Source organism: Antedon bifida, chromosome 2 (genome assembly GCF_963402885.1).
Source record: "Antedon bifida chromosome 2, ecAntBifi1.1, whole genome shotgun sequence".
NCBI classification, from domain to species: domain Eukaryota; kingdom Metazoa; phylum Echinodermata; class Crinoidea; order Comatulida; family Antedonidae; genus Antedon; species Antedon bifida.
The window spans coordinates 18,730,179-18,758,113 of record NC_136227.1 but is presented as its reverse complement, the minus strand read 5'-3'; the positions used below and the strand labels follow the sequence as shown (position 1 = coordinate 18,758,113).

The 27,935-nt window shown below is 33.2% G+C and overlaps 2 protein-coding genes across 2 annotated transcripts in view; one reads left to right on the top strand and one right to left on the bottom strand.

The window, feature by feature from the left end:
* Positions 1-3,781: 3,781 nt before the first annotated feature.
* LOC144835123 (uncharacterized) overlaps positions 3,782-27,935 on the bottom strand; it is a 116,115-nt gene continuing 91,961 nt past the window's right edge. Inside the window, exons 6-13 of the mRNA XM_078690168.1 lie at positions 23,671-23,747; positions 20,335-20,448; positions 18,518-18,614; positions 16,733-16,901; positions 16,223-16,317; positions 14,395-14,562; positions 8,744-8,875; positions 3,782-5,774 (exon numbers count right to left, since the gene is read on the bottom strand). Of these exons, the coding sequence (XP_078546294.1) occupies positions 5,748-5,774; positions 8,744-8,875; positions 14,395-14,562; positions 16,223-16,317; positions 16,733-16,901; positions 18,518-18,614; positions 20,335-20,448; positions 23,671-23,747 (879 nt within the window). The 3' untranslated portion in view covers positions 3,782-5,747. The remainder of the gene's footprint in view (positions 5,775-8,743; positions 8,876-14,394; positions 14,563-16,222; positions 16,318-16,732; positions 16,902-18,517; positions 18,615-20,334; positions 20,449-23,670; positions 23,748-27,935) is intronic.
* Positions 27,718-27,935, top strand: part of LOC144835096 (uncharacterized) — a 168,708-nt gene continuing 168,490 nt past the window's right edge. Inside the window, exon 1 of the mRNA XM_078690135.1 lies at positions 27,718-27,776. The gene's annotated coding sequence lies outside the window, so the exon portion shown is untranslated. The remainder of the gene's footprint in view (positions 27,777-27,935) is intronic.

The following is a 27,935-nucleotide window of genomic DNA, read 5'->3' as shown; positions in this document are numbered from 1 at the left end:
TTCTAATTTATTTGAAGCTCATTTGAGATGACAACAGAAGATGATACATTTGAACTACAAGGTGATTGTAGTACTGTACCCAATGATAAAGAGGATTGGTCCATCATCAGCAATACCAGTGAGTGTCCAAGCCTAAACAAGAGAAAGAAAACGGAAGACTACATACAGAAAATGCCTACCTGTGAAACACGCTTTGACATTGGAAAACTAATTGAAGACAAACAAGTCGGTGTAGGACAAACACTTGAAACTTCTAAGAAATATCATATCAGACCAGATAACTCATTTCCCAAAGATCTACATGAACGGTTGCAATAGGCAGTTTATCCCCGATTGGATAACGCGACATCCTTGGCTTGTGTATTCTTCCCATGTTGATGGCGGTTACTGCTTACCATGTGTCCTTTTCGCAACTAAACATCTTGGTTGTCTAGTTACCTCACCATTTAAAAAATGGACGATGGTCCACAATATATTAAAATCACACGAAGGAAAGATATACCACATTGATGGGATGGTAGCTGCTGACAGGTTTAAATCTGTAGTGGAGCAACGGGAGACTAGTATTGCCTGCCGTCAAGCTTAATGATACGCTGAATGCTCAGATTGAAAACAACAAGCACATCCTTGCAAGTATTACTAAATGTATATTGTACTGTGGGAGACAAGGAGTTGCGTTACGCAGGCACTGTGACGATTCTACATCTGACGCAACAGCTAACGGGGGTAATTTCCTTGCACTTCTTGATTTTATGGCCGACGCCGGAGATAATATTTTGGCAGACCACTTAAAAACCTGCAAAAGAAACGCAACATGCAGTAGTAAAAATATTCAAAATGAACTTATAAATATCATTGGAGAAAAAATACAAGGTAGGTAAAGAATGCCACCGACTCTTCAAACTGCGAAACAGCTGACCTTAGTCCTTCGTTTTGTTGAATTACACGATGTGATAAGAGAAGAGTTCATGCAATTCACAACAGTGGAAAGGATCACCGGTGGAAACATTGCAGCAGTAATCCAAGATTGCATTGCATAAGTGTGGTTTTCTTGTTTATTCTGTTATATATGTTTAGGACCACAATGGAAATAAGTTTGCTGTCTCGGTACTTTATTGTGTTTTTATCCTATGATTTTATGTCAGAATAAAGAAATAAAATTAAAGGATGGGGTTTGAATATATCTTGCCTTCGCGGACAAGGATATGATGGGGCATCGAACATGTCAGCCTATGCGAGGTGTTCAGGGAATAATCAGCAGACTACATCCCAAGGCTGTTTATACCCACTGTGGTTGTCATGTTCTAAACCTTGCAATTGTGAAAGCTTGTTCATTAACAGAAGTAAACATGATGGATTCGGTAACTGAAGTGTCAAAGAGACAAACGTTTCTTGAAAAGGTCATAACATCTGTTGCTGTTGTTGCTGTTGCTGCTGTTGTTGTTATATTTAAATATTATAATTATATTATTATTATTATTTATAACCCATAATTTGTTTACATTGTAGCTACCGATAAATTATTGATTTGACTGTAGATTGATGTCTAGTTGTCCTAGAGGGTAGTTGTCCTAGGGGTAGTTGTCCTAGGCGGGTAGTTGTCCTAGGAGGGTGGATGTATGGGTGGTAGTTGTCCGGGGGTAGTTGTCCTAGGAGGGTGGTTGTCGTCCGGGGAGGGGTTGTCCAGGGGGTAGTTGTCCTAGACCCGATGTAATAGGCTAATGCAAAGAACGTCCTGAAATCAAAGAGTATATTTTAAAGCTCAGGTACAGGCATGAATTTTAAATATAATATCTGGTTAATTGTACATAAATCAAATATTTGTAACAGAAATCAAGATGAAAAAACATGAATTTCCCTTAATATGGTCAAATACAAAATTTGTTAAAATTCTTCCATAAAAACCAGGAAGACGTTTTTTCAGTAGTTAGGTAGTTAACCTAATGTAATAACATGTCTGGTGACTCCCTAGAAGGTGAAAAAAGATGGTGGATATACGGTGGATAATTTTTGCTATAGCATGAAAATAAAAATCTTAAGTTGAGTAAAAATACCAGAAATGTAATATTCAAGTTATATTACCTATATTTAGTCATCTGATAACATTTTTTACCACACCGTTTATTTTTCATAGCTTTTTAAAATGCCTCTCTATTTACAAAATTTGTGTACAAAAGAATAGAGATTTTACTGTGTAATTTGAACTATCCCCCCACTGATAAGAAAGTGCTTATTTTCAACAAGCTCGTGTAACACAAATAAAATCCCAAAAATTATGAAACATAGGGGAAACTATAGATCGATAATTATTGGAATGTATGATCAATAGAAATTTTTTGCCCGCACCTGGCCTTTAAATCTACCAGAGCTGGAGAAAATTGATGAAGTAGAATACAAGCAGTGGGTGACAACCGACTGCACATTATTAACAGTGAAATAAACTTGTGAAGAATACAATGAGCTAGCTGACCAACTAAACAAGGCAAGTCAAAGTCCAGGAGTAATTTATGAAGTCTCTTAAATTAACATCGAAACCATTGCAGGAGATAGTACTTTAAGGTGGTTTTGCTGAAAACTACTTTGCATCACATGGGAACAGTTCATTTAACAATGCCTGTTGTTCCTCAGTAACTGGAAGGTTGTGACTAGGCAATGATTTTGTAGGTTGTTTTTCTACATATAGGTAAAGCAATCATTATTAAAGAAATATTCTCATTTGAAAACATTGGTCACATTTTAGGCTAGCAGATCATGCATGTGACTTCAAGAAATTGGAAACATCATTACAGTGAACAGCTAACCCCAAAATGCATTTCATAAAATATGCAGTTTAAAACATTGAAATGCATACGTACGAGACAAGAAAATATCGGTATACCGATTCAAGTATTGGCGGGGTAAGATAGTAAGGCAACAAGAATAAGAATGATATTTTGTTCTTAATGATGCTCTTAATGTTAATGTTGTTTTGTAATAACGAAGTAACACTACAATATTGGCAATACAGCTTGTTATGTTAATAGTGGAATTATAAAAATTAAAACAGTCATTGTTGACATCTTGGACGGTTGGACCTACTGTACTTGTGCATCTGTTTTGACAATAACTCCATTACATTTTTTTGGAATTGTTTTCTGTCGACAGATTCTGTCTCTGTATTGTTTACACTTGAAAGCACTAAGCATGACGTAATTGTGTATAAATCATGCATGAATATTTTTCTCTTGCAAACTCAAACCAAGAAGATGATGGCAAGGAACATTTCCTGAACTCATCAAATCATTGCTGTCATTTATTATGGACTCCCTAGTTCTGGTAGGAAATCCATTATTAACTTGATTATGGAACGTTATCCTAATCATAACGTGCTACTTATTGGGGACTTTAATCTTCCCAACATCACTTGGAATGACAACGGTACTTACACAGTACCAGCTAACTCGGGTGTCACGAAACCTAAAATCACCAAAACTAAGACCCCATAAGACCTAAAATCACAAAACCTAAGATCCAAGACCGTAGATTGGGCTGTAGACTGTAGCTGTTGCTGTAAACATATCATATGCGAGACAAGATATGTTTACCTAAACTTTTCTGTTCATACAAGAAAAGAAACAGACTCAAGAAAACATTGTGTCATTAATGTCCTTCCCAAGAAAAACCTATCTCAATCTGAAGCCGGTCTATACTGTACAATTTTATGCTAGAAATTACAAATTTATTTGATAGCTAATTATCAGGCATAGAATCCAATAACATACCTGGTGATATAAAAACAAAATTCTTCAAATCAGATTTAATAAAACTGAAAAAAGATCTACAAAAAACATTGTTTGTCAAATATAAACCATGTTGACATGGTTCCTACCTTTACCACTCATCTGAAATGGTGACATGTTGCTGAATGATTTGGTAGCTATTATGCAATCCTACTGTTCTTTTGTTGACTATATGTTTGGACTTGACTGATGATGTCCTGATTCTCAGTTTTAAACTCTTAAGCTGTCAATTGCAGATGTACTGATCATTCTGTCAATTTAAGTTGTTGTGTTGACTACAGATGTGGTGATTATTCTGTCAATTTAAGTTGTTGTGTGGACTACAGATGTGCTGATTATTCTGTCAATTTAAGTTATTGTGTTGACTACAGATCATTCTGACATTTTAAGTTCTTGTGTCGACTGCAGATGTGCAGATCATTCTGACATTTTAAGTTCTTGTGTCGACTGCAGATGTGGTGATCATTCTGTCTTTTAAAGTTCTTGTGTCGCCTTCAGATGTGGTGATCATTCTGTCTTTTAAAGTTATTGTGTTTACTGCAGATGTGGTGATCATTCTGTCATTTAAAGTTCTTGTGTTTACTGCAGATGTGGTGATCATTCTGTCTTTTTAAGTTCTTGTGTCGACTTCAAATGTGGTGATCATTCTGTCATTTAAAGTTCTTGTGTCAACTGCAGATGTGCTGATCATTTTGTCATTTAAAGTTCTTGTGTTTACTACAGATGTCATGATCATTCTGTCTTTTTAAGTTCTTGTGTCGACTGCAGATATGGTGATCATTCTGTCATTTAAAGTACTTGTGTCGACTGCAGATATGCTGATCATTCTGTCATTTAAAGTTCTTGTGTTTACTGCAGATGTGGTGATCATTCTGTCTTTTTAAGTTCTTGTGTCGACTGCAAATGTGGTGATCATTCTGTCATTTAAAGTTCTTGTGTCAACTGCAGATGTGGTGATCATTCTGTCATTTAAAGTTCTTGTGTCGACTGCAAATGTGGTGATCATTCTGTCTTTTTAAGTTCTTGTGTCGACTTCAAATGTGGTGATCATTCTGTCATTTAAAGTTCTTGTGTCAACTGCAGATGTGCTGATCATTTTGTCATTTAAAGTTCTTGTGTTTACTACAGATGTCATGATCATTCTGTCTTTTTAAGTTCTTGTGTCGACTGCAGATATGGTGATCATTCTGTCATTTAAAGTACTTGTGTCGACTGCAGATATGCTGATCATTCTGTCATTTAAAGTTCTTGTGTTTACTGCAGATGTGGTGATCATTCTGTCTTTTTAAGTTCTTGTGTCGACTGCAAATGTGGTGATCATTCTGTCATTTAAAGTTCTTGTGTCAACTGCAGATGTGGTGATCATTCTGTCTTTTTAAGTTCTTGTGTCGACTGCAAATGTGGTGATCATTCTGTCATTTAAAGTTCTTGTGTTTACTGCAGATGGGGTGATCATTCTGTCATTTAAAGTTCTTGTGTTTACTGCAGATGTGGTGATCATTCTGTCATTTAAAGTTCTTGTGTCAACTGCAGATGTGGTGATCATTCTGTCATTTAAAGTTCTTGTGTCAACTGCAGATGTGGTGATCATTCTGTCATTTAATCTGCAGATGTGCTAATAATGCTGTTATTTTAAGTTCTTGTGTCGACTTCAGATGTGGTGATCATTCTGTCATTTAAAGTTCTTGTGTCAACTGCAGATGTGGTGATCATTCTGTCATTTAATCTGCAGATGTGCTGATAATGCTGTTATTTTAAGTTCTTTTGTTGACTGCAGATGTAGTGATAATGCTGTTATTTTAAGTTCTTGTGTCAACTTCAGATGTGCTGATAATTCTGTTATTATGAGTTCTTGTGTCGACTGCAGTTAATTCAGTCATTTAAAGTTCATGTGTTGACTGTGTGGAATGCAGGTATTCTGATCATTCAGTATATTGTGTTGCCTTTAATCATCATCATGGTTATTATTTAACTTCGAACATCTGTACTGCATTGCTGTATAAAAAATATTAAATATATTTATTCTTTTATATACAGGTATTTATTTAATTAGTGTTTTAACTCATTGGATTGGTATTGCTTAGGTAAATATGAAAACAACATCAGCAAACTATAGCAAATATCAAATCTGAAACAGAACAATTTAAATGAGATTTGAATCATATGATTAAAAATCAATTCATTAGTAAACATGCTTACAATAACATTGATAAAATGCTAGCTCACATGTCTGTGAAGTTGGTTACTAGTTCCTAGTTTCTTATTCAAATTCAATTAAAGGGACAGTCACAAATATTTTTAATATGTAAGATTTTAATATGTAACAACTGTCTAATTGAGTTGTTATTGCAACCAGCCTTGACCTCCTCTACTTCTTCCAGTCAAAGTTCATTAACATTTTATGCATTTACGCCCTCTACGGCGAATAAGTAACTAGATTTTACGAATGTTATAACACTTCACCTATTTAATTTTTTCAAAATATTTTGGTATGGATCGATGGCCCTTCACCTACTTTACCATTTGCCACCCAAGTTCCGCAAACTTTTTTGCATCTACGCCCTCTACGGCGAATAAGTAACTAGCTTTTACAAACATGATAACACTTGACCTAATATTTTAAAAATATTTTGGTATGAATCGATGACCCTTGACCTACTTAACCATTTGCCACCCTAGTTCCGCGAACTTGATTGCGTCTATGCCCTCTACGGCGAAAAAGTAAGTACAAATGTTATAACACTTAACCTACTTAATTTTTTCAAATATTTTGGTAAGGATCGATGACCCTTGACCTACTCTACCATTTGAATGAATACGCTGCTTGCACAGCATTTATTATCAAATATATAAAAATATTTAAAATTTGTTGTTTGTACACAGACAAAGCTCTTAAAGTTATAAAAAAACATAAAAAAACATGATAATGAAAAAGCAGTACATCAAAGATACAAAAAGCATAGAGGCAAAAGAGAAATTCCAATAACAACAAATTGTCATAATGCCTACAATGAGACACAGTTTATAGTTACTAATACTAATCTTATCTAGATGTTTTGCTGTTATATAGAGTTATGGAGTTCGGGAATAAATTACTTTCTATATATAACAGTTCGAGTGTAAAGAGATCTAATACGGACTAATGATGGGAGAAATTTGTATTCTAAAAATAAGGAATGAGACGGTTGTGCGAGTATACGCTCTACCATTTTACGAATCGCAACTACATATTTAGACTTGAAGTCGCATACGTTTAACTTTGCTATTTTATTAGATTTTTTACGAATTCTCTCTAAGAGACCCATGTCATTAGCTGTAAGGCTGCCGCCCCAGACTATAAAATAAAATCACTGGATATCATCAAATTATAATATAATTCAATAATTTTTGGATCAATATTAAATTTAAGTAATTGGTGCATATGTACAATCGTTTTAGTCCTTTTTTATATAGATATAGTGTATTATTTATTGACTTTCACTTGTTGAGGTCTATTTTGAAGGAAACTTCTGATCCAAAGGATTAGATAAGTATTAATGTTGAGTTGTTTAAGTTTAGATAACAGGATATGACATTGAAGGGTATTAAATGCTGATGAAAAGTCAATAAACAGGAGACGGGAGTATGTGCTCTTCTTATCTAGATGTTTCTAAATTGAATGAACAAGGGTCGCTGTAGCATCCTCCACACCATGACGCGCCATGTATGCAAACTGCATGGGGTCTAACTGGCATTCAACTACAGGTTTAATCAAATGAGAAATTAATAGTTCCATGAACTTTTTGTCATCTACGCCCCCTACGGCGATTAATTAACTATATTGTATGTTTCTAATTGTATTTTCGGCGGTGATTGCCTTCCATAAGTAGATGCAAAAAAGTTTGCAGAACTAGGGTGGCAAATGGTAAAGTAGGTCAAGGGTCATCGATCCATACCAAAATATTTCGAAAAAATTAAGTAGGTCAAGTGTTATAACGTTCGTAAAAGCCAGTTACTTATTCGCTGTAGAGGTCGTAGATGCAAAAAAGTTCACTGAACTAGGGTGGGAAATGGTAAAGTTGGTCAAAGGTCATCGATTTATACCAAAATATTTTGAAAATATTAGGTAGGTCAACCAGTGGAACAGTAAATAATTTATTCGAATACTATACTTTGTATCAGTGGCACTCAACCATGAGGAAGGTGCATTAATAATAATAAAGAGAAAAATACCCGCTTTATCTTTGAAATGCTTGATTGAATATATTAATACTCTTTGTATCCTAAATGTCCACACCCATTATATAATGGACGATTCCATGGTTATTTTCTGCGCATTCATTTTCACGACTACGTTGTACGTTTTTGTGTTTGTCTGTTTCAGCGAACACATTGTATGTTTTTGCGCATCTCTTATATGCGCTATATAAGAATGAACTATTATTATTATTATTATCTCTTTTTGTTGTCTTTTTCTTCAGGTACATTGTACGTTTCTGCGAGTACATTGTACGTTTCTGCGAATATGTATATTTCCACAAATATATTGTATGTTTGTAATTTTTGGCGGTGACTGCCTTCCATATCTACACTCTCTACAGCGAATAAGTAACTGGCTTTTACGAATGTTACAACAATTGACCTACTTGATTTTTTCAAAATATTTTAGTATGAATTGATGACCTTTGACCTGCTTTACCATTTGCCACCCTAATTCCGCGAACTTTATTGCGTCTACACCCTCTACGGCGAATAAGTTTTACGTTCTTAAAAGCTACTTACTTATTCGCTGTAGCGTGCGTAAATGCATAACATGTTGTTAAACTTCGAACGGAAGAAGTAGAGGAGGTCATGGCTAACATGTTGATGCTATAACAAATCAATTAAACAGTTATTACATATTAAAATCTTTGTGACTGTCCATTTAATTGAATTTGAATAAGGAACTTGAAACTAGTAACCAACTTCACAGACATCTAGCTCACCTCCATATCATCGTCTTCATAAAAGTAGTGATCTAGAATTTGTTGTGCTAGTTCTTGAACAATGTGTATGTTGTGATTGGCAAGGACGTCCAGGCGATCCAAAAAACCGAACTCTTCAAACTTCATTTTGCTCTACCACAAGAAATTAAATGAATTGTATCAAAAAAGTATATAAACTATATTTCACTATGACGAATTATAAATTATATGCATTGATCTAAATAAAGATAATTGATTTTTCAAAGATACATTGATTGATTGATTTTCTCAGAATCTTTAATTATTTATAATATATGATAGGATCTTGCTAATGCAAATACAAAAGCTGGTATCACAATCCGATCAAAATCTGCGTATACTGTCATAAACCACATTTGTTACATAATAATAATTATAACATTTGTTACATCATTTTTTTTATAAAGTTACTTTTTATCTAGAATTCATTATAAATCATGTGTATAATCTATACACTAAGAAATAAAATTTAACAAACAATACGGATAATAAAAAAAAATCTTATTTCGTTTCGTTCTCCAAGGTGAGACTCGATCTCGGTACCTTGAATGCCATAGACACGAGCACAGACCACCGAGCCATACACAAATGACTAAAAGTTAGAGAAAGATTCCTCCGTGTATTTACTATGCAGTAACCACTTTGGTGCAGATAGATTATTACATACCGCAATAAATTATAATTTTTACTATGATGACATCTTTAAAAATTTAAAAAAATGATGCACTGTCAAACTATATACTTTTAACTTTAATATATAAACATTTTAAGGAAGAAAGTTAATGTTAAAAATATGTCATAATTTGTTGATTGTCGAAATTAATTTTTTAAAATTTAATATGCAATTAATGATGACTTAATCAACTTTTGTTCTCTTAATTTGATAATAAATCATACATATGATACATACACTTCAAGAAAATGAAATAAAAAATAAGTATTCCCGAGCATTCTGACGATCTATATTAATTTTAAAATTTAGCATATTTTCACCATTTTGTTAACTTACATGTGCGTAGCCTGTATAACGCAATTTTGAGTTGAAAAGTGAATCAAATATGATATTATTAAAGAAAGGTTGTAAAACAGAAATCGGGCAAAAAGAGTGCGTATTAACGTTTAACATGCAGTGCGCTTGCAAAAATCTGCTCACTCATGCCAATTTTTTAAAACGCTTAAAATTGCCTGAAACACATCGCGCGTAGATCGCATAATTTTTTATTGCGTACATGAAAATATAACCACATCGATTCCTGGCCATAAGGAATATACTCTGAAAATTTTACTTTATAGCTGTATGAAACTGATATCAAGATAATTGACAGACAAAATAGTGCTAAGGAAAGAATAAATAAATAAAGAAAGATTCTGACAGAATAAATAAGGTTAGTAAGGTTAATTATATAAAACATCTACGTCTCAGGTGCTGCCTTCAGGAATCTTATTTTCTATTTTATGTTTGTTTTAAATACTTTTCTATAACATACACATATACAAGTACTTAGATCTACAACTTGTAAAGCATTAACACTGGTACTGTAATTTTTACAAATAGAGGGTGAACTCGCTTCGCTCGTTCCCCTAGGAAATGTAGATGATTATGATAATGACTCGGGTAAAAAGGACGTTCTCCTTGTATGTTTTCTGTTGGTTACCATTATTGAAAATGCTTGACATTCGTAAAACTAAACCTACTCTGTTTCACAGTGTCTTAGATGATTAATAACATTTTAAAGTAGCCTATAGTGTGTATTGTTTGGTAGGGTCGTTATAGGGCTGAGGTGGGGAGGCGGAGTTCATTTGAGGGAGGTGCTTATTCAAGGGATATGTTTAATTTTTTAGTTTTAATAATATGGTAACATTTATCCTCTAATAGATATATGAAAAGTGGTAAAAAAGAATAACTAAATTGTAGAATTCTACTACAAATAGTAATATGGTGTGTATAAATGTGGATGGGCGTTTATTAGATAGTTGGATTTGGTGAGTGGGAGCGATTATTATTCAAAGTGATGTTTTATTGGGGAGGCGTTTATTCAAATAAATGTCATCCTAATAATTAATACATTATTTAATTTAAACATCTTTTGAAACTAACTTCCGCGACAGAGTGGGCCGTTTCGGCCCAAGAAGGAAGACATTTTATACAGCTTGCAACATGGGCAGACATCCCGGTCCTAACGGGACACATTTAGCCTACAGTTATTCCTGCCAGCTTACTCAACATCAGATATCCCTATGTAATTTTATAATACTATTCCCCACAATATATTTCGATGCTTTATGGCGTATATTTAATTTGATCTTTATTAATTTGCAGTATAATTTTTATTTTTTAACTACCGTACCTTCATACGTGCGGTCCGATCCGAAAATAAACAGAAAACTAAAATGGCTACTTCGACCTGCGTACAATTGAAATTGAATTGAAAATATACCAATTTAAATCAGCAATTTTCTTATAAAACCCTTTATAATATCTTCCTAAGATAGAAATATGGAACAATATTGTAACAGTGAAAACTAATGTTGTCAAATTTACATTTTACGATACATCTGAGTTAGATCAGGTAGGTATCCAAGGCAGAGATTTGTCCCGAAGTTTTTCCATTGTGCTCGCCTATGTCAGAATTAACCATAATTTATATATAGATAGCTAAGTGTACAATATTGTAACACACTTAGATATCTCACTATGACACCTATGACTTGCAGCGGAAGAATCTATATAAAGGAAATACCTTGGGTATATAGGCACCTTTGCCTTGCCATATTGTTCCGTAATTTTTTATTCAATTTCTCCATGTCAGGCCCGTCGAATCGACGCTGTTCAACGGAAGTTTGTACGATTCATGTCTCATAATTGTGTTAATTTTGCCTTTTCCATTGATTCTGTCAGCAATCGTCGAACGCTATCTGATATGGTTTTTTTATACAATATTTTATATTCTAAATATGACTGTTCATTAATTTCGCTATTTAGTTTAAATGTCCTTGGTCGTAATAGACGTTTATTCCTTTTAGCTGTGTTGACTGTACCAGGAGGGGAATTTTTCATAGACTACCATATACATTTAATAATCTAAATTGCAATCATATTGATATTTTTACTGATTTTAAGAGAAAGATTATGTATTCACTTCTTGAACAGCCTGCATAACCTATTTTTTTTAATATACATTTCAAATTGAAATTGTTTATGGCATGCTGATCTATGTTTTTACAAATTTATATATATATTTATATTGTATGTTATTGTTAACTGTTTTTGACGTTGTATTGTTTTATGTTTCAAACCTGTTAGTGCAATCTTATCGCTTTTAATAAAAATATAGCTCAACATGACAATACGTATGTACATGGTATATATCAGGAAAGCTGCGAACAGCTTAATTAATACTGATGGGACCTAATTGGTATATGCTACTAAAGATTCACAAACCCAGGAAGACCTATTTGTTTCAGCTTGTAATAGTCCTACCATGGTTATTAGTGAATTTATAGATAGTATTTTGCAACCTATCATGCAAAACTTACCAACGTATATTAAGGATACTAATGAAGCTGTGAAATTACTTGAGAGTTTCTAATCTACATCAACAGGGGGATATATTTTTACTATGGATGTTAAATCTTTATATACATCAATACCTATCAATGATCGACTAATCGGCCTCACAGACTATTTAGATAAGGACAACCGCGAATGTGCTCAGTAGAAACTATACTTCGTCTTTCTGAACTAGTACTCACTACTACAGCTTTTGTTTTTAATGGATCATATTATCGTCAAAGTCAGTATGGGCAGCAAGATGGCGCCATCATTTGCTTGTCTCTTTATGGGCTACCTTGAACATAACATCTTTGAACAATTTGAAGGACAGAAACCTGAATTATTTAAGCGATACATTGATGATTGTATTGGAGCAACTAGTACTAGTATTGAAGATGTACATGCGTTCATTGATTTTTCGAACAACTACTATCCACCTATTGAGTTTACATATGAAGTAGGCCTATCCTCTACATCGGTCGCGTTTTTGGACATTCAGTTGAGTATTGAGAACTTAAATTTGACATCAGTATATTATAAGGATACAGATGCCCACACATACCTCAATTAGGTTGAGGACCGCAGAAATGGCTGACTTCTTTTATCCACGTGGATATTCAATTGACATTGTTAATAAATCATTGGATAAGCAGCACTCAAACCTAAAGTTCATGTGTCTGATCCTAAGTCTTTAGTTTTAACATTCCATCTTACTTCAAAGAAAATCGAAAAAATCGTCATGGATAACTACCATACCTTGGAATCTGATCCAGTAACTAAGGACCTTTTTAATGTACATCACATGATATCATATAAAGAGTTGGTGAATTCTAACATGTATTATGTACTAGTAGTATCATAGGACCATGCAAGAATTTTGATATTCAAGATAATTGGTTATCCGCAACAAAGTTGCAGGATAACCCTTGTGATTGTCAAAGATCATCATCATTGTACGCGATTGGCGTACCATACTTACCTGGGTTTTTGGACAGCGTGGTGTGTTCACGCAGGTTGAGTTGAAACGTTGTCATGTTATGTTATGTTGAAGTATAGAGTATTCAATAAACTTCACTTTACTGATAATAGTGGTCGATATATTTATTCGAGTCAGTAAAAATCATCATCATCATTGTGATTGTCAAAGATCATCATCTTATTTTTTTTTTGTAAATATTGTGTCTCACGTATCTCTAAAACCTTGAAACATAACATCTCGTAACTTTCTCAACATATCGCCATTTACATGAAGTTGTGCAGTTACGCGCACACGCACGTTTAAAAGTTTATAGTTCGAAAAATCAATTTCTAATCAACTTTCTACACGTTTCTTGTCATTTTGAGCATGTCAAAAATTCCCACGGAGGCGCAAATTTTTACGCACACATAGCGTTAAAAACATATTTTTTCCGCATGATTTATGTTTTTTCAGCCTTTTCTCATAATTTTACCAACTTTTAAATAATTTCGACTTAAAATCATGTCACATTCTACGTATCCAAATTTCTTCAACACGTTAATATGTTGTTGCTCAGATAATTCCCTTCCAAAATTACTATCTAGATGTTTCAGTTTGATGACATCATTATGTTAAAAATTGGATAAAAAGGCGGGTCCCGTTATTTTCACCTATTCTGCACTGTATGTAGTACGTATACAGTATATAGTGTATACTGTATATACTTAGACGTGACACAAAATAGAGGGAACACTAACATTTTATTTTCTTCAGGTCACAATGGCATAATCGTTTTTCTGTGCGCATTATTATTATTATTATTTATTTATTATTTATTCTTTCCTTTGACTGGATTACATTTTCAGTAATGCAGTACTGCTTTCCAAAATGGTCCAGTTACAAGTTTAAAAGTAAAGACAAATATAATTACTTTTATTCTTACGTATGACGTGTACATGGCATTTGCGCGGCGGATAACCTAACTCGTCAAAGTGACGAGTTCAAATCTAGTTTTAATTGTGTTTCTAAACACAATTAAAACTAGATTTGAACTCGTTTAATTTTTGAACTTGTTTAATTTTTGAGAGTCAAATAAAAAGAAAAAGCAAATACAAATTCTACCTGTCTATAATACATTAACATCATATTACAAAAATTAAGCGTTCCAGTAAGTAGTTCAGGGTCTGCTAAAGTAAGGAATGGGATGACGGCTTGAATGGCACCCTGTTGCAGTAGCTCCTCACAGGTGTCTCTACCACTATATGCCATATTGCATAGACAAACCAGTGCCTATGAAAAACAAATAGTTATGAAAAGTTATAAATGAAGTTCTTATTAGGAAAAAACCAAGTGTTTTACCTAATGAGGTCAACAATAGTGATAGTACCTTGACATGTGATCCAAATGGTATGTCTAGCACTTTATTTAGTCTCCTATCAATTAAATTCTTTGACATGACTATATTGATGTGTAAACCGATTGAAACAACCTAACATTGCTAAGGAAGCAACCGGAGAGCTCTTGACAGCCATCTGCCCCTGTTTCGTTACCGTACTGACGCGGGTATAAGCCCACCCACCTTGTACATGAAATTTGCCTTTAATCCCTATACCCGGACCATGACCTGAACGATCCTTTTTCTGGCTACGATCTAGGCTATCTAAAGCTATATTTCGATGTAGGCCAAGCAATTAAACGGCCAGGTCATCTAGGCCTAGTCGACCTAATTGGTCTTACCTGTGCTATGCCTACCGTATAGATTTTCCACCAGATTTCTACTTAAAAAAATAACCTAAAATGTGATCTAGGCCTATAGCTTCCTAAATAATATCAACACGATTTCTCCTAGTTCCCCACGCTCGAGCTCTGTGTAAATTGCATGGTATTGAATGTGATACGAACTACTGCGCAAGCAACGGTCGGTGTAGATGGCATTGTTTTTTTTACTCTAATCAAGCATGCAGTATATTAACAAGGAAGCACGTACACCGTGAAAGGACCGGGGCGGTGATAGCCTTAGGCTGGAAAATTTTAGAGCTGTCAATCGCATAATTTCAGACTTTAATAGACTTACATATTTTGTTACAAAATAATGTATTATGGCACCTAGATCTTCAAATTAATGGATGGGCTTATAACCAAGTGTCTCATTTTGCATGAAAATTAGTCAAAAGTCGGGGTGGGCTTATACGGTAGTACGGTACTTTTATTTAACGAGAGGTTAAAACAATACACTGGGGACACTTCCAACACACCAAAAACAACTAGGAACAATTTTAGGATATTAGCCAAGAAGCCTCTTTCACAATAATAATCTCATTACACGGAATCTCTCTAGTTTCACATGTACTGGTTTGACCTTGTTTCAGGACTTTGCGTATGCAGTATCGACCGCACAACCGGCGGTAAGACAAACAAATATGTACAGGTATACTATAATAGTAATATAGTATACTGTAAAGCGCAACTTTTCGTTTCTATTTATTCACGACATTTTATTTTCACGATTTTATTTTTCTTGTGCTAAAGAGTGAATTTACCACATGCAAAAAAATGTAAAAGTTAACTTAGTTTTATTTAGAACATGGAATCACTCAAACTATTGACCTAGTCTGCTAGTCTGTCTAACATCCATTGTGGACAGACATTTGGTTGGTCTTGTCTAGGCCTAGCAAGATAGCTAGGCTAATTTAGGCATGTACGATCGATCTAGCTAGTTTAGGGCAGGTCTCTAGGCCTGGGTATACCTGTGATATATTTATATGCTGTGTGTCCATTTTGTTGTTGTATGTTTTAGACGATTCCATTTTCATAAGGGATGGTCATAACATCATGGAAATTACAATACAGTAATGTAGGCCTGCTGTTCATTTATTAATTACCTAATATAAATGGTAGGCCTACAGTTTTCATGTCTGAAATAATTTGTAGATGACGCCTAATTCTTTACCTCTTTTTGAATATCAAATGTTTCTTCACATCTTTGGACAATGTATAATATCAGGTTTGGTATCTTGCCTACAGAACTACAAACAGTAACATCAACTATAAAACAAATCAGACGTTTTAAATAGCATTTTTTTTTTTTTTTTTTCATTATAAGCTGATATGACAGACTTAGACATAAATGCGTTTAATCAATTGTAATTGTTTTTATTTTATTTTTCTGCAGGCCATTCATTATGTCTCCAATTCTGTATAGTTAACCAATTTTGGTTAAAAAAACTATTGACCCCTTTGCGAAATTGGTGAATGCATTGTAGAGTCCCAAAAACAAAAACATAAAAACAACAAAAACCTTTAAAATCACTGCAATTCGTAACATATTTTTTTTAACGGAATCTGTTTTTTCAAAATTCACAATTTACAAAATAAATATCAATTTATTAACAAAAATTAAAACCTTTTTCCATAAGAATTGGACAAAGCATAAGCCTAAATTAGTTTCTCACTATAGTACCTAATAGATTGCTAAGCAGCCACAAACTTTCTTTTCTGATATGCCTGTGTTGAGAGTTCACAAGAAATGGAAAAATAGTAAGAATACATCCATTTTGCATCACCAACTTTATGTTTTTTGTAGGTCCACTGCATAGGTTACCAAGACAGCGGACAAGTGGTGTCAATGCCTACAAAAGAAACAATACATTTACACATTTTTCATTGCATTTTTTCATTTGATAACATTTATTTACAAACTCTGACAACAAAGGTAAGGGAAAATACAATGCATATAAAATAATGATAATAGGTCAGAAAATGAAGGAAGATGCCCAGAAAGATGAATAAGAAAATAATAATAATAAAAAAAAAATAATTAAATAAATAAATATAATATAAATATATATACAGGTTTCCTCATCTTATCGTTTCAAATATATATATATATATTTTAAACAAATCAGGCAAAGAACAGTAATTCTAAACCACCCGGTGATATACTGAAATTTAATTAATTAATTTTAAACGATAAAGATGAGACTCAAACTCGGACCGCCTGCTTGATATGCAGATGTCCTAACCATTAGACCACTGGGGCTTTCATGGTATTGTTCAAACTCGATTGGATAGCGACTCTTTAACATTCTCAGCGTGGTACGGCGGAACAGCACTAGTCCTCAGTTGTATGGACGCGCACCAGAGATCAAATTGATACGCCCTCATCTTTCAGTATTTTTATTCATGAGGCGGGATCTCCGAAGAGATACTTTTATATATATAAACAAATCAGGCAAAGAACAGTAATTTTAAACCGCCCGGTGATATACTGAAATTTAATTAATTAATTTTAAACGATAAAGATGAGGAAATCTGTGAGAATGAATAAATATATATAAATCTAAAACCAAATTACTGAAAAAATGACAATGCTGTGGGTATCAGTGGCTGGATCTCAATAGAGATACAAAAAAAAAGCGAAAAGCTAAATCAAAACGATAAAGTAAAACAGCCAGAAAAATTAGCAGAGTGTTCACCTGTCAATATTACAGTATTTGCTACAAGAGGTGAATAAACAAATCTGAATATTTTGAAAGCATCTAGACTTTATCTGCATCAACAATATTTATTTATTTTATTTAAAATGTATGTATTATTACTGGTCCTCAAGTTTAACTGGAAACTGAGGAAATTCGGATTAGGCCCTCCACGGACCCACGGCAGCCAGCAGTGCAGCGCCTACCAGATCAGCACACCGGGAGACGATCTCCTACTCTTTTCGAATAGTGTACCAAGTTCTTTAATGTGCACTGTTAAGTACACGGGACCAACGGCTTTACATCCCATCCGAAGGACGAGGCAATGAGAGTAAAGCATCTTGCCTAAGGATGCAATTAGTATGGTACAGATAACCTCGAACCCATGCCTATCACATGCTAGTCCGATATTATCATTACACCATCACTCTCTGGTGTATATACAGCACCCGCCGCTATTTCTAGACGGTCTCCCATCCAGAACGCAACCGGGCCCAACATTGTTTATTTCAACAATGTTTTATGAGGGTGATCCATCCAGCATAAGCTGATCATTAGGGACCCTCAAACAATACAAACAGAAAATACAAAATAAACTATAAAAATACAAAATTAATAAAGATATAAAAAATAATAAATATAAAATATAAATATATATATAAATAAATATACAGTAGGCCTACAATGAAAGAAGGAAAAAAAGAAATAAAATCAGAGAGAGAAACAATAAGGAAATTGAATTGGAAATAGAAAGTGTAGTTGTAAGTTACCTGTATGTATTGCACTTCTGCCGAGGCTAGTAGGCAAGTCACACTAGCAAGTTTAGGTATAGCATCATGTGATATCAAGAGTTCTTCAAATTCACCACTAAAATACAAAATAGTTTTAAATGTTTGATATATTCTGTTTTATAATACACCTTAGTAGATTGTTGTCATTTGATTGTATGAGTGTGGGTAAGATGATGTTAAATAAATGTTCTATTACACTCTCAATTACGTCATTGAAAGCACTATGTCATTATGCAAGTACTGCAATTTTGTTTATTTTTGTTACACAGTGAGCAACCACACATGCACAGAGGCTGTTGACTGATCACTTTTGATCAGCCTGTAGTATGCGCTGTCTATAATTGTTCTACTACTCCGTGTCCAAAATTGGAGTGCTGACTTTCCAAATGGTAGGTCTCAAATTAAAAAAGTAGGTGTAATGAATGTTTTATCTTGCAATTGAACATTTGGCAAAAAGTGAAAAACTTAACTATTATTTGTATCCTAAGTTTAATGATTTATTTTAGGAAGGAACAAAGGATGCATTTAAATGTTTTAATGCATGTGTTTGGAATTGAATAATACCAAGCCAAAATGACCATTACTATAATCTTACAACAATTCATGTCTCAAATAAAATCCCTATTAATTAATCAACACTAGATGAAATCTGACTCAATCTGCCAAGTAGATTTAGCGATGGGAATAGAATAATTTTAATAATTAATTACAAAAACTGCAACATTTACAGGCTTTTTCAAGCAGTTCATTGTCTTATAAATTGTTAGACACAAAGTGTGTTTCCCAAGGTGACAATGAACTTGCCAAATAGGTTCAGTAACTTTTCAATCAGTATTATAATCCAACGTCCATTAGCGGCCAATAAATAGGAATATTTATGCAACGATTGAGTTGAGTTTTAGTTTGAGATTGAAATAGATTAAGCAATATTGAGATTTTCAAGCCAAATTAGATAATCCAAATTGAATTGTTTTTGCAAAGAAATTAGGGGTGACATTATTATTCAAAAGCATGTACTAATGCAACTGTTATGTGTATGCATTTAAAAACCGACTGCAAAAAATGACATGGTGTACAGATGAACTACCCATTTAATTTTAAAATAGTTAAATAGTCAGATGTTAAAACAAATTTAAGTATGTTGAATGCTTTTGTGCTGTAAGCTTGTTTAAACCATTTAATTCTAGCTAATTACCGAATACTCAATACATTTGATATTAAAATGGATGTACGTCTCCAAAACCCCCCAATTTTACACTAAACCAGACATCTAAAGCTTTTTTCCTATCTTCTTTGAATATTTTAGTTCCTAAAAACCAAAACCGAAAGTTTATAAAAAAAAAAAAAATTTATTGGCAAAGTGACAGAAAACATTCACATGGAATGAATTGAACGGTCATATACTAATTTTATTAACATTTGTAAATTCTATTTGTTTTAATTAAATTTTGTCTTGTCGGTTATATTTCATGTTATTGTTCGGTCAAATTGTTGTGAGGGTCCCTAATGATCAGCTTCGGCTGGATGAACCTCCCTTTTTAAATATTGTTGAAATAAATAAATACTATGGCAACAAGCTATTCAATAAAAAAAATAAACCATTAACTGCTTTGTAGTTTTCAAATGTCCCAAAACGTTGATTGAGTTAATCCCAGTCAGGATTGCTGCTGTTACTACTAGTGACTATACATATAGTTGGGTAAGTGCTTGTGTTCACAATCATGCATAAAGTGATTGGCAATTAATGCAAACTTTATATGAAATTTGAAAGAAGAAGTTGTAGTAATTGTGCAAACCTTGCCATTGTATACATAAGAACCCATGCAATCTCTGCCAACACTGGTAAGTTGTCAAATTCAGAATTAACATGCTGTAATAGCAATGGTGCAATGCCTCCATTCACGAAAATACTGCAAAACAAAAACCAAAAATTAATTAAAAACTACTATAGTTGCTTACTATAAGTAAAAATTATAGAGTTCTGTGTTGTGATGTCACAAAGATAGATGGCAAAAATGCGTTCAATGCTACTATGTTGATAAACACTATAGATCTGTGTTTCTATCAAACTATGTATCTTAGCTTGATTTTTAAACTGTAGTTGATTGAAATTTTAGTTTGTTTTTATTGAAAATTATTAAGTTTTAAAATGATTACTTCAATAAGCCTATTCCAAACCATTGGTGACCTTGGAGTCACTAAGGCAGGTTGAACACATTTTTTGGTTGGCTAGCAACCATGCAGCGCCACCTACCGTCATGACGTCAGCACCGCAGAACTCTATACAGTAGTATATATTATATATATATATAACAAATTATGAGCCATGGTCAAATTGAAATAAAATTTGTACATAATAAAAAACATCAACACGAGCGGTCAGCACCTCTGGACAAAAAGGAGGAAATGCCCCTTTACTTTATTGACAACTTCTTAATGATGGTTTTTAACCATGCGTTGTGAAAACCACATTTAAAGGATAGGTATAAAACCCAGGAGGAACCCTGTTCGTCCCCCGGAGGCACTATACCGATCACGAGCGACTCAGTATAATAAACCTAATCATTTTTTTAGTTAGTATTCAATATCATCTCTTTAGTTTCTTTTCTAACAGATTATTGGGAGTTTATTTTATTGGTATTAGAGAAGCTCTGACTTATTGCAAGTCTGGAGAATGGTATGCACATTTTCGTTGCTGTGTAAATAGGATAAGCTACATGATTTTCTGCTTACCATTGCCGCTTACCGTTATCGCTCATCTGTGTAAATTGGTCTTTATCCAAATTATCTGGTGGGTCAAATATTAACATGCTTCTCAAATGATTATGTGCAATCCCCACATAACCCCAATATATAAAACACTTTGGTGTGATGATAAGTAGTCTCTTGGGTTTCAATAGGAAATGAAATTACTTTTTATAAGGGAAGAGATAATGCATTATAAATAGCATTTATATTGAAAAGTCACAGGTACTCTTAAAATGCCATAAACAGAGTATGGGAAATTATTAATTTTTATATCTTACTAAAGAATAATGTACAGTAGGCGTAACAACAACAATAAAAATATTTTCTAATAATAATAACTATTATTTTAACATATATATTGCAGCAATTCCAAAAAAATCATCAATGAGGACGCTGTTCGGCCAGACCAGTCATGTTTGTGAAATTGTCTTGAACAATATTTTTTAAGTAATTCAATTTTCTCAACCAAATATTGATTTATCTTTTACAAATTCTAATAATTTAGCATATTCTTTCCTGAGGTTTTGGGATTGATTTTTTGTGAGTTTAGGGTTGCTTTTTAGTTAGGTCTGTTTCAGTATCAAATAAATAATATATTATTTTCAGGGTTACAGAACAAAAGTAAATATGAAACTTTCATTAAGTGCACAAACATACAAATGGCTAGCTATGCTCACGCTAACCATTCGCGTTTTCGCAAAATGCAATTAGAGTTGTCAATTTGTCAAAAAAAAAATTATATCAATCGCAAAACTTTCGAAAATATTTTTTCCTTAAAAACTCAAACTTCGTCCGCTTAGGCTTCAAATATAAAGTTTTATTTAAACCACAACGACTTCGCCGCCATCGCCAGCCTATAATAAGTGACAGCGATGTAGCATTACTTGCCATCAATGACGTTTTTTCCGTGTCACTCAAATAAATTAAAACAAGTTTTCCGTTAGGAGGCTTGTTAATTGTACAGGCGAGTAGTTGTAAATCGCATTATCTGTAAATGTACACGCGCCCAACTAAGGAGAATTTATTTTATGGATAGACATGCGCAGTAATTTTAATTACAAAAACGCGCAATAACAAACATGCTGCATGGACATTACGACGTCGTAATTCGTTTGTGGTGTGTGTTACGATGTTGTCGCGAGTGAATAAGAAGTATATAAAACACAAACGAAAACTATTTATTATTTTATATTGTTTAACACATCAGGCAAGAACATTAATTCTAAACCGCCCGGTGATATACTGAAATTTAATTAATTAATTTGAAATGATAAAGATGATGAAATCTGTGAGAATGAGAAAAAGTCGCCCCAACCAAGACTCGAATTGTTTGTGATAAAAAATTTTATCCAGGCAGGCTGAATATGCTGATAATTGATAGAGGCCTGACGCCGATCATACATACTCGGCTGTAGCATAGTCAACCATTGAGTAAGCCTCCTATATAGGCTATGGCCGTGGCGACTGGTATCTCGTCAGGCTGGTGAGGCTGCAGTAGATAGGCCTAACATATTTTAATGCGGTCATGCTTTATTTTCATTTTAATCACAAATTTTGAATGAATAAATATAAAAACAATACAAGACAACAACCTATATATTTATTTGATGTATCTACCAAAAAATGTAGCCATTTTCATGGTTTTTAAAATTTGCTAAAGAATTTTCAATTTTGCGGGAAAAAATCGGCGACCTTTCGCAAATTTTGCGAAAAAAAATTTGACCTTAGCGTGAGCGTAGGCTAGTATGAAATCCTTTGCGAAAACCCATTCTTCTGTAAACATGAAATACCATCCCATTTAATTTTCTGTAGAGGTTGCAACTGGGATAAGTAAATCTGGATAAATTATGAAAGCATTGCTAAACAATGGGCGCTATATAGTGAAGAAAACACATCCATTGGCCAGGCACTTTACAGATGTGGGAAAGGTGGAAAATGTTGGAGAAATCTTTTTTTTTTAAACTAGGGGCTTTAATAAAATAACAATGTTTTAACAAGATGTTTTTTCCACTTATCGATTATTGAGAGGTAGGTCTGCAAATAAGAGATTGGTATGTTTAAAATGGAGAACAAAACATCTACCACTTTATGCTATGCTGTAGATATGACATTACAAGCAAATGCAAAATATAAATCATTTAAGAGATTGCATAAGTTCACTTAATTTTGACAAATTGCTACTGGATGAATTTAAACAGATGTCGAGATACACCTTGCATTTCAAGAACTGGTAGAATAAAGTTCTTTATGAAGTTGTTGACAAATGCATAATGCACCTGGTAATATAAATTATTGTACAATATAGAAGTACCTATATGCAATGTTTACTTGATGATATATTAATCCCATATTATGTAATTAACAACACTACATAACCAGGTTACCTTATGTCTGCATCTGGTCCACTAATAAAGTTGGATATAGCAAAAGCTGCTGATTGGATGACCCGTGGAATAGGCGACTGCAAGAAAGAAAAACACATGGTTTGTTTGAATTTAAATAACTAAATGTTAAACTTGCTTTGCTCGTGTACCATTTAGGTCGTGCCCACAGATGGTTCTCATATACACAGTAATTTCAGCGAAAAAAAAACTGGCAATTTCAAATGTATGTACCGCAGGACTATAATACATTGTCGATTACAGAAACGAATAGACACAATGATTTATGTAGTCAACTAAAATGAGCACCCTGAGAATCCCTCATTTAAACAAACCCAATTTGTGTTTTGTATGTAACATTAGGGTTGAGGGATGGGGAAGAGGATGGGTACAAAGAGAAACAATTTTTAAATATATTCTTTATCCACTTGGTAACGAAATAGTTTGATCATGTTTTATAGGCCTATAAATAATATACTACTTAATACAGTAACACATTTGCGATTGAAAACTGTCAAAATTGTGCGTTTATATATCTAACAGTAGGGCCTACCCACACTCACAGTAATAAGTTTATTTGTACATGTGTTTATATATCTAAAAGTACCCACACTTACACTTTTACAATAAAAATGGTGACCAAAAATAGTTAAAAATATGTATTTACAGTAATGTTGTTGCAATATTATATCTAAAGATTTAGGTTAATTCCCCAAGGGCCCATAAATTTACCTACAAGTACTTGTGTTAAACCAAATAGTTATATTGAAATGTTTCATTCATCGCAAATCAATACATTTATATAAACGTATATTAAATCTATCAAAATAGTATGTTTTTTAAGAAAATCGGCCTTTCTTCAACATAATGCTGTACTCGAGCTGTTCAACCGGTTTTCAGCTATTAAAAACAATTATCGTAAAAGAAGATAGATTAATGCGAATCATCCTCGTATTATTGTGTGCGGGTATTAGATGGACATCCATTAGACATTGTATACCACGATTGGAAAACACCCCTATTTGGGGCAAATCATTGAACCTAAATTCGTTTTAATTGTCAATAACTAATTATCTAACTCAATTTGATTAGTAAACAGGGTTACATCAGGTGGTTAAAATCAGTACCGAAAGTACGAACAAACTTTATATATACATTGAGTAAACATTCTAGAAGTAACGCGCGATTTACCGAAGTTTGCCCTTACGTAAATTTATATATTGATGAAAGTAAATACTGTAGTTATACACACTGTAGGATGTCATGTTTTCACGCTGCTGCTCTAGCCCGCTACGTCCCATGAGGACTACTCATTCAGAAGCTTGAGCAAGCAGCAGACAGTTTTGCGACTTTGTAAACTCGACTATAATTTATAGATCCCAGCTGCTGGACCCAAAAAATGTCTGGGAAAAGAGAGAGTCTATGAGGGCTCACGGTTGACCGATGTTGGATTCTCGTCCTTTGATTGGTTGACGCGAATCAACAGACTGGGAAGAATTTTATCACTTGTACCGCTGTGAAGTCACGTTGTCTCTAGAGGGTATTCAGTTGCATGCCTACAGGCTGAGGTCACACACACACAACACATTAAAGTTAAAAATTGACCATTTTTAAATGGGCATATGATTCATAATTAAAGAACTATCTTTGATTTGTATGTAATTTTGCGATTAAAGGACATCTTTTTAATAATTAATCATAATTATATCCGAAGAAAGAACAATGATTAATTTTGAAATGTCGAGCAGCGTTTTTTGTAAGAAATATTTCTTGTTACTTATGGTATTTATATTACTATCATGCTTTTTATGATTTTTCATAAATCCAATTTGGTAATTTTAATTCAAATAGAAAACCTACAGTAGATTAATACATAGAGAGTAGAGAAAAAAAAAGAAAGAAGCAAAAACGTATGGTACAAAAATGGTTATTTAGTTGACAGGTAGGAGCAACTAGATAATTGGATTCTCCTCGTCTTCCCCCTACTTGTCAACTCTCCTCAAAGATGACAGCTAGCATGCCAGTTGGACAACTTGTATAGTCAGAAATATAGGCTCTGTCATCTCATGGGATCTAGTTCTTAGATTATACATCAAAAATTCTTGCCTGTTACCCCATGAGGCTAAAACATATTGCTTCTCCTGTGATTAAAGATGATTCACAAAACAAAAAAATATATAAAATCGATGTGTATCCTCCATGTGTCTACAACGAAAATGAAAACTTATGATTAAATAAAAAGCAATTTCAAATTAATTTTGCATTTACTGGTAGTGCTTATCTTCCAATATGTTTATAATCACAGATTTGCTAGATGACAGATTATTGGCAACTACGGTTTAATCAATTTATTATTGAATAAATTGGGTGTTTAGAAAACTCAGATATCAATATCTGAGTTTTCTAGTTCCAGAATGGAACTAGAAAACTCAAATCATCATATGATTGGTTGGTATAATACTGTAATATTTCAAACAAGCTACCCTCTAATAATAATGGAACGATCCATTTGATGATCTGAGTTTTCTAGTTCCATTTTGGAACCCGAATAAAATAGATAAAATTGATGTACTTTAGAAAGAAAATGTATGTAGTCTACTCCAGTATTGGAATTATAACCATGAATAACACAGTATAGTCTACTGCAGTATTGAAAAATCCTAATCAATAAACAGTATTTAGTTTACTGCAGTATTGAAATCATAATCAATAAAGGTATTTAGTTTACTGCAGTATTGAAATCATTACCAATAAACAGTAGTTAGTTTACTGCAGTATTGAAATCATTACCAATAAACAGTAGTTAGTTTACTGCAGTATTAAAATCTAATTACTAAATGTGTGTCTCTTCAGGTAAATTTAATGACAATGGTTATTATCAAAATGATAAAACAAATGCAGTAGATGCACAGTGACATTGATTTGGATGTATTTTTGCAGGATTCTGATTCAGCTGCATATTTAGTTGCATCTAGTTTAAATGTCATGTTGAGGTTGGCAAACAATTAGTGAAATTTACAGCAAATTAACCTAGATAAATGTTAAATTTGTGATGGTAAAATTATCAGTAATACTTAAAATCTTCACTTTTTCTTAATTAATAATAGTGTGTTACTTTTATTAGAAAACAATAATAACACTGATATACGTATTTTATGATATGGTAGAGACCAAGGTGTTGAGGGGAAGGCTATTGATTTCCAATGAATAACGATGTTAATTTAAATTGACTCTTTTAAATACTATAATAAAGATATACACTGACTAAGGGTATGTTCAGACTCTTAACGTGAAGGTAGCATTATGTAAGCAGCATACATATTTTTGTGTCTGAACTAGGCCGCAGATTAAAGCGGACCAGTCGATTCTAATCATTTTAGCGGCCAGCTATAAATCCCAACATGCATTGCGCATGGATTGATATTTTTGTTTTTCTTCTATAATTCACCCACTTTTCGATCGATCATTGCATTGTTTCTCTCTTTTTATCATAATTTACCATAAAACGTACATTTAACACAAGGAATGTCCTGGTTTAATGTTTTTAAAATAATATATATGCATTATTTTTACAAAACGTTGGTAAAAAACACTGTTGTATATTGTGGTTAAATGATACATATGTCTTCAATTAAGTCGAAGTATACCTCCATGGTTGGGGTTTCATTTGTTTCACTCAAAGTACATTCTCATCTATTAAATAACTATCATTCACTTCTAGTAATCACTGAACATTTTAATATCAAAACCTACAATAATATCGCCAAAAAACTTAAAATTGATTTAATATACCCTCTTGTAAAGCTATACCTTTCATTTTATGGGAGTACTAAAGTAAATCATCCCAAAGTCATGTGATCATTGTCATTGCATTTTAAAACCATAATCATGAGGGATTTGTTTAAATGGCATATAGCATACAGGATGTACTATGATAAATTCTAAGAAGGTCCCTTGTTTTAATTTCATATCCTAGATTGTGAATGTCAGGTCAGTACTGTAGAATCTACTGTATGTTGCAGGTGGTGTTATAGGCCGATTTTTAACTAGTGGTATTCATAGCAGCAACAGAGCAAGAGCACTGGGAATACTTCTTTTACTGTACCACAGTAAGTATGTATCTTAACATATATGTTTATAAGAAGTATTTCATTATTTATTGTATATTGCATATTACAGGCAAATGAGTCAGTTATGTTAAAATAGAAACTTATTATAATTGATACAGTTTAGTACAGAGATTGTCAAGTCAGGATAAAATAAATGAT